The sequence below is a fragment of the Poecile atricapillus genome, chromosome 10 (assembly GCF_030490865.1).
Source record: "Poecile atricapillus isolate bPoeAtr1 chromosome 10, bPoeAtr1.hap1, whole genome shotgun sequence".
Taxonomy (NCBI): domain Eukaryota; kingdom Metazoa; phylum Chordata; class Aves; order Passeriformes; family Paridae; genus Poecile; species Poecile atricapillus.
This window is the reverse complement of record NC_081258.1, coordinates 2,283,057-2,290,839: the sequence shown is the minus strand read 5'-3', so window position 1 is coordinate 2,290,839 and position 7,783 is coordinate 2,283,057. Positions and strand designations below refer to the sequence as shown.

Sequence of the window (7,783 nt, the reverse complement as noted above, 5' to 3'; positions counted from 1 at the left end):
TCCTCTGCGTGTGGATAGAAACAGAGCAGGCTTTGCAGGGGGAGGGGGGCTCAGACAAGACATTTCTAACTGGACTGACTTTCACCAAAGGACAGATAATACCTTCAATAAAGTATGGCAGCCTCAATAGCCACTCCATTTAGCAGCAGGAGAAGACCATCTTTTTAGGTCCTGCCATTGGACCGTGATTGCCGTGGACCTACTGGGCAGAAGATTGACTTTCCCTGACCCAGGCTGTAAGTATTTTGTTACTGGGGACACCAAGCACACACCCACAGAGACTGAAGTCTCTCTGGTCACCCTCAGGGTGATCTGGATGGACCCAGCTCTGGGCCCCTCGAGGAAAACAACATTAAGGGGCTGGAGTGTGTCCAGAGAAGGGCAGTAAGGCTCATGAAAGGTTGAGAAAATGTCCCATGAGGAGTGGCTGAGGGAGCTGGGTTTAGTCAGTCTGGAGGAGGCTCAGGAGGGACCTCACTGCTCTCTCCAACTCCCTGCCAGGGCCATGCAGTGAGGAGGGGCCGGTCTCTTCTGCTGGGCCTGCAGTGAGAACCAGAGGAACTGGCCTCACGCTGAGAGAGGAAATTCAGGTTAGATTTTAGAAAAAAAATTTCACTGTTCAGGTGTTCAGGCCTGGGAATAGGTTGGCCAGGGAGGTGGTGGAGTTGTCATCGCTGGAGGTGTTAAAGAGGCCTCTGCATCTGATATTCGGAAATGATTTAGTGGTTTAGGGTTTGCAGTGGCAGATGCTGGGCTGACATTGAACTGAGTGGTCTTAAAGATCTCTTCCACCCGTGACGGTTCTACAATTCCAAGAGCTTCCTACCTGGCTGAGGGGAAGGCTCAGGGCTGTCCCGAGTCCGCCGCGCCCTGAGGCGCTCGGGCGGGGCTGCGACTGCGGCGGCTCCTGAGGGGCCGAGCCGGGCGCTGCCCTCAGCACCGCGGGGCCGCCGCTGCCCCTCAAGCCAGCGATCCCATCCCTCAGCCCGTCGATCCCATCCCTCAGCCCGGCGATCCCATCCCTCAGCCCGGCGATCCCGCCCCTCAGCCCGGCGATCCCATCCCTCATCCCGGCGATCCCATCCCTCAGCCCGGCGATCTCACCCCTCAGCCCGGCGATCTCACCCCTCAGCCCGGCGGTCTCACCCCTCAGCCCGGCGATCCCATCCCTCATCCCGGCGATCTCACCCCTCAGCCCGGCGGTCTCACCCCTCAGCCCGGCGGTCTCACCCCTCAGCCCGGCGGTCTCACCCCTCAGCCCGGCGATCCCATCCCTCAGCCCGGCGATCCCATCCCTCAGCCCGGCGATCCCATCCCTCAGCCCGGCGATCCCATCCCTCAGTCCGGCGATCTCACCCCTCAGCCCGGGGGTCTCACCCCTCAGCTCGGCGATCCCGCCCCTCAGCCCGGGGGTCTCACCCCTCAGCCCGGCGGTCTCACCCCTCAGCCCGGCGGTCTCACCCCTCAGCCCGAGGGGCAGCGCTCGGCAGCGGGGACCCGCCTCGCCTCGGGATCTGCCCGGAGCCCCCCGCTCCGCCGGGTCACAGGTACCTAAAGCCTGTGATCCTGACGAGCCTGTGCTGGGGCCGTGGTTGGTGTCTCACGCTTCTGCGATAACAGCTTCAAGGGGAAGTTCACAAAAGTTTAAAAGCAGAAACCTGGACTAGTTCTAGTTCTGAGTGTAGTTTCAGAGCAGTTGGTGTGTGACAGGACTGGGCCTCAGCATGATGGACCAGCAGTGGTGTTCCCAGTGCCAGGAAGGGCTTGTCCCCTGCTCTTTTTATGGCAGATACTCTGTGTGTCAAAGCTTATTCAACTCTCTCTGGCTCCATGCTGGAGCTGATAAAGGTTTCTCTAAAAATGTCAACACTGTCAAAATAAAAATAAATAAAACAAAATAAAAATGTTTCATTTCAGACTAGCTCTAAGCAGTAATGACTGCTTACATCTGTGTGCCTCAAGATTACCTTTATTCCACGGGTACATGCACACAGACAAAGCTCATCCCTCACCTGAGCTGAAGCAGTTGCAGTGTCACTCATCAAGTGCAGCAGGAAGCTCAGCTTTGGTAAGAAGGCTGACCTTTCCCTTGCTGTGCAGAAGAAATGCTGTGCATTTAGAAATGCAAAAGCAGGTTGTAAAGCTGAAGTCCATTAAATACCACAGTCAGGATCATGATTAGGCAAAAGAAGCTGCTCAAATTGCAGAGAGAATTATCACTGCATTTAAGCTGCAGTTAAGTAGAATGCAATAGACATGGGAATCTTGGAGACAAAACAAACCCAAACAGAACAACACAAACAGCACTTTTATACTGGTGTCAGTGACTATCCTTAAAGGTGCTTTTTTTGATACTTCAAATGATACAGAGATGGTGTTTATGTGTTCCAGTAGTCTCAAATAATCATTGTCTTTGACCAATGCTTCTAATTCAGTCAGAATCTCGTCCCCAGCACGAGCAGCCTCCCAGAGGCAGAAATGGGCCAGTTTTGAGCTGCCCAGCTGGGCTGACCAAACACCAAAGCATGAGCAGCTCTGCACTCACTGAAGCTGCTCTCAGTGCTGTGGCACAGCCCAAGGCACAGCCCATGCCAGTGTCACTGCCAGCGTCTCTCCACGATCAACGAGGCACGAACAAACCTGAGCTATGGGCACCCTCTGCAGCTTCCCCTCTTCTCACTGCCATCCCAAAGCTTCTCCTTTTGGGTGAGCCATCTCCCCTGTCCTCTGAGAGAGTTAATGGCTGGAATGTCAAAGGCTCAGCTGTGAAATCATGCTTGGAAGGCAAAGCTTTCTCTTTTACACAGTGGAGAACGATGGTCAAAGTAGAGCAGCACCCCAAAGTGACATGCTGACCTGGAATCCCAATCTCCTTGCCTTACATTTGAATTTTCGCTTGTCTACCACACGAGCAAGCTACTGAGCTCTGCAGAAGGGCAAATGGAACAAGAGGGAAGGTTGTTATTATTTTGGGTGGCTTTTTTAATGAGTTGATGATAGCCAAGAATTGATTTCATAATGACTGGGGAAAAGTACTTGTTATGCATTCACAACTCCATTCACAACTCAGCCACCAGCTCCAGTTATCAGATTGTGAATTGTTCTAGCAGAAAGATCAAAAACTCTCAGAAATATTTTTATTTTGACACATTATTGGAGGGGAGGAATTTTTTCCTCACACTGTCACAGACTGGAAGCTTTTTCTTGAATGACTTTGTTGCTAGTTTTAGATGTATTTCCCTTTTCCTTGCAGATAAGAGATGAGGAAAGCAGCTACAACAAAAATCTGTTTTGCATTCCTAAGCATTATGAAGAGGATTTAGAAAGAGTCTTCATTCCTCATGGACTCATCCTGGACAGGTATGAGGGTAAACAGAAAAGAATAGGGATAGTGATGCCAATTTTTGTCCCTCCAAATGAAAAAAGCCTGAGGTCCTGCCCTGTGCAGCCCATGAGAAACGGGGAAACTCTGCAGCCCAAACACTTCTGTCCTAAAGTCTGGAATAAGAGGGGGTTCATGGAGAGGATTCCTCTGCAAGCCCAGTCAAGCTTCCATGTTCCATCAACTGTCTTCAAGCCCAGCTATCCTGCAATATTTGTGTTTATGGGTTAAATCTGCTTATGCTGTGCAAATATGTAATTTATTTTCCTACGACTTGCTGTGCTCACAATTTGCTAGTTATAAAAACCTAACAGCAAGATCAGAGTTTTTACTTGAACATTGCTTAATAGATGCACAAACAGCTCTGATACACAGAACACTTTCCAGAATTGCCTTTTTTTTCCTTCTTTCTCCCAGGACAGAGCGTTTGGCTCGAGATATCATGCAAGACATGGGAAGTCATCCCATTGTTGCACTCTGTGTCCTTAAAGGAGGCTATAAATTCTTTGCTGATTTGCTGGACCAGATAAAAGCACTGAATCAAAATGGTGATAAATCTGTGCCCGTTACCGTGGATTTTGTCAGAATAAAAAGCTACTGTGTGAGTAACTTTCTTTTCTTTGGAAAATTGACTCTCTCCATAGACTGGCATTCTAAATACTGGTAGTTTGTGTGAGAACCCCACAAAAATTGAGTTTATGTGTACATTCTGTTCAAATTACATACTAAAAAGGAACTGATTTACTGATCTGCCCCAAAGGGTGGATATTATATATTCACTGGAATAAACATAGCAGAACACTCAACATGACAGAGCCAGGGGCAGATCTCAAACTCCTTCCTCTTGCAAGAAGCAAGAGCAGCTCACCTCTCAAACAAATACAGGACAACACTTTGGGGCATGCTTTATGTGACTTCCATCTCTTCTTTCTCCTTCTAGAATGAGTCACCTGCAGAAAAAATCAGTTTTATTGGAGAGGAGCTGTCTACACTAAGTGGGAAGGTATGAATTGGCATCTTCAGCTTTTAAAGGAAAACAACTGTTCCTGTGTATTTTCCAGGAAATCCATCTTTATTAAAGATTTTGATACTGCATACTTCCAGCCTCTTAACACTGATTTAAAATGCTGGGCTTTGAAACAGTGAATAATTCCCACTGATCTCAGTGGAAACTTGGAGTGATCAGCAATGAGTGCTGCCAAAGGTCTATTCCCCATTTTATTCCAGAACCCCCAGAAATGAACCACACTCAACTGATTCATTCAGTGCCTCTAGAATACAGTGCTGTACACAGAGCAAGATACAGACCTGACACAGGTGCCTTTATCACCATATTTTAAGCTTTCATAAATACTTACAAAAAGACTCTTCAGTAAGCACCAAAGTCAGTCAGTAGTTCAAGTGACAATCTCCTTTGAAAATCAAGGCAATTTCCTTGTATCTGAGGGTTTTAGTGTGCTTTTCTTGGCTGTATGGTTTGCTGAAAATTGCCATTTAAGTATTTTTTTTATCACTTTCAGGACATTATTGAGACTGGTAGAACAATGAAAGCACTGCTTTCAAAAATAAAAGACAAGAAACCAAGGATGGTAAAAGTTGTAAGGTACAAGGATACAGCTGCTAACTAACACATTCAAATAATTTGGGTGAATAGTCATTGTATGCTGACAAGTGCTTCTTTGGCTTGAAGTTTGGGGGAAGAAAGCAAATGCAGGAAGCAATCCTTACCCAGCTGCTGGAAAATGAAGTGTTTCTTGAACTGGGAAATTTACCTGTGCACTACCATCCTCACTGCTCAAATTAATAAAGAAAGGTTTTATGGCTCTTTTTGTGTAGTCCATAAAGTCTGATGGATTCCCTGTTTCTTACTTTATGTCTGAAGGAAATTGATGTCTTTCCATAAGTTTTCTAACGTTGCCTCAGTTGCCTCAATGCTGGAATGACAACACTCAGAATATCCCTTACTATCCTCAACTCTAGAAATTTCCAGAATCTGAGAGTCTGTCAGCACTTGGAAGATGACTTCAAGCAGCATTCTAGATCTGCTTTTAGTAGGTCTCTAAAAGGAAATTTTGTGGACTATCCCTGAGTCTGTCAAGTAATCACAATGCTTTATAAAAACAGTTGCTTTATGCACCAGTTATTCAGACAGGCCTTCTAGGGACTGTGCAGGAGGTTCTCAGTTTCTTCTGAAGTGCACAGGCAAACCAAGAATAGATAAGATTTTGCAGAAGAAATGTCCTTTTCTCCCTCCCTCCCCACTAAAATCATTCCCAGCCACTTGGACATGCTTCCCCCTCTGTGCTATTCCAGTGTCCTGAGGCATTGCTACGTGGAAGGGCAATGACCTGAGACACAGGATTGGAGGGAACTGAATACAAACCAGAGCCACTTGGACATAAAGAATGAACCTAGATCAGAGCCTTTGCTTCTCCCTCCACGACAAGGCTGAACACCACTTCTTTCTGTGAAATAATCTCACTGTCTTGATTTAATTGCATGATTTTAGAAGCTTCTGGGGAGGTGTGGCAGAAGGGAAGTCTGCAGCTTAGACATATTTTAAAAACCAACCTGCTCTGCTCTGCCTTACAGCGTGCTTGTCAAAAGGACATGTCAGAGTCCAGGTTACAGACCAGACTGTAAGTACCATGTTTTTCTAGTATTTTCCAAAACACAGTCTTACAATTTCCCTTCAGGCAGCACATCTGACAACTGCACAGAAGTTTCATGCAGGCCAAGAGAAATGGGGAGAAACTACATAAAAACTTGTGAACTAATGTCCAGTTGTGGCATCCTGAGGCCTCATGACCACCTTCTGTTTTTCCCCTGGCTGGGCTCAGTGCAGGTTTAGCTATTTGATATATAAATTTAACTATTTAGATAGCAGAAATGAATCAAACCTTAACTGTGTGTTGCTTTGCTTTGGCCCTGGAGGGCATTTGTTTTGACTCTGCATTATTAAACTTGCCTTGTTTCCAAACTGAAAAGTCCTACTGAATCACAGTTCATCTACTTTCACTCAAGTAAAATCTCATTCCTTGTCTCTTCTCCCAGGACTAACTCATAACCAGGTTTTAAACAATTATTTTGTTAATAAACATAACTCTCTTAACACCTTAATTATATTACTGACTGATGGGAATGGTTTAGATTCTAACCTCTCTCATCAATTTATAGCTCAGATTCTTAAGGAAGCACCCTGAAAGAGATGATGCCTATTACCCTTAGCTCAAGTATGTGTTGAATACAAGCTCTGCATTTAAAAGCTACTTCCACCACTGAAGTATAAAAAGATCTGTATTTTCTTACAGATACAGGCTTTGAAATCCCAGATCAATCTGTGGTTGGATATGCTCTTGACTACAATGAATACTTCAGAGATCTAAATGTAAGTACATGCACATTCCTCCACTGCCAAGTATCAGGTACCCAGCAAGAAGATTTGCTTCTACTCAGAGCTTCTCAACAATTAAAAAACCTTCAACTCCAGCTAGAAACTTCCAATAAAGGAGCAAAACCATTTTTAAGGTGCCGAGTTGGTAATGCAGTGTAGGTGCATGAGAAATGTTTGTGCTTCACCTTTTTATAATTCTACTCCACAAGTCTCATGGCTCAGCCGTGCTGCAGAACATTCTGAACCCCCAGGATGGTGAGCAGCACACAATCTGTGACCCCATCTGAAAATAACTTGTAATTTGACTTTAATTGGATATTTGGCTGACTTAGTTCAACCCTGTGTTGCTCTTCAGCCACCAGGTCTTTAAAGCAGCCCTGCAGGGACTCTGGGTGAAGGTTTTCCATACACTTAGGGATAACATGTCTTATATCTTACATGTCTGTAAGAAGTCTTCCCTTATTCCATTACAGCTTCTTCAGGCTGCACAGAGTAGTAGCCTTGGAAACATCATAAACTGATAGGGTTGATCATTTTTACCTCCTTTGTTTTCAAAAGTACTTCCTTAATTCTGTTTAACTCAGAAAGTTTTTTACTTCAAAGCCTTTTTCCTAAGACAAAGCAGTCCTGCTGAAGACACAAACAGTCTGTGCTATTGCTCAGCAGCATTAAGGAGCATGCAGTAATTTAACAAACCTAAGTTCTTTAGAATATATAAACCTATATATTACAAATAAACTTGCAAAGAATACTAAGAGCTGGAGTTTACTGCAAGTAGGAAACTTCCAACTATTACGGTTCTAGTGTGTTTTTAGTACAGTGCTGGGAATACAGCTGAAAATCAATCTTACACTTCATTCCAAGATAGAGATTGATAAACATTCTACTTTTTTTTTTTTCTTTTTTTTTTTTTTCTTTTAGCACATCTGTATTTTGAAAGACAACGCCGAAGAGAAATACAGGATGTGATAATCTCAGTCTTCTGGAGCACTGATTTCTGGCTGCTG

At 45.2% G+C, this 7,783-nt stretch overlaps 1 protein-coding gene across 1 annotated transcript; it reads left to right on the top strand.

Moving 5' to 3' along the window:
- The first annotated feature begins 2,848 nt into the window (after nucleotides 1-2,848).
- LOC131582562 (hypoxanthine-guanine phosphoribosyltransferase-like) lies at nucleotides 2,849-7,745 on the top strand. The gene is made up of 8 exons (XM_058845877.1): nucleotides 2,849-2,875; nucleotides 3,254-3,360; nucleotides 3,800-3,983; nucleotides 4,323-4,385; nucleotides 4,882-4,985; nucleotides 5,975-6,021; nucleotides 6,694-6,770; nucleotides 7,698-7,745. Exons 1-8 carry the CDS (start codon nucleotides 2,849-2,851, stop codon nucleotides 7,743-7,745), a joined length of 657 nt encoding a protein of 218 aa, XP_058701860.1.
- The last annotated feature ends 38 nt before the right edge of the window (nucleotides 7,746-7,783 follow it).

What these genes read in the sequence shown, in the direction of transcription:
- LOC131582562 (XM_058845877.1), top strand. Translation starts at nt 2,849, where the DNA reads ATGCTGACCTGGAATCCCAATCTCCTT. An exon ending in CATGGACTCATCCTGGACAG is followed by an intron (nt 3,361 to 3,799) that starts GTATGAGGGTAA and finishes TCTTTCTCCCAG; the next exon opens with GACAGAGCGTTTGGCTCGAG. An exon ending in TGTCTACACTAAGTGGGAAG is followed by an intron (nt 4,386 to 4,881) that starts GTATGAATTGGC and finishes TTGCCATTTAAG; the next exon opens with TATTTTTTTTATCACTTTCA.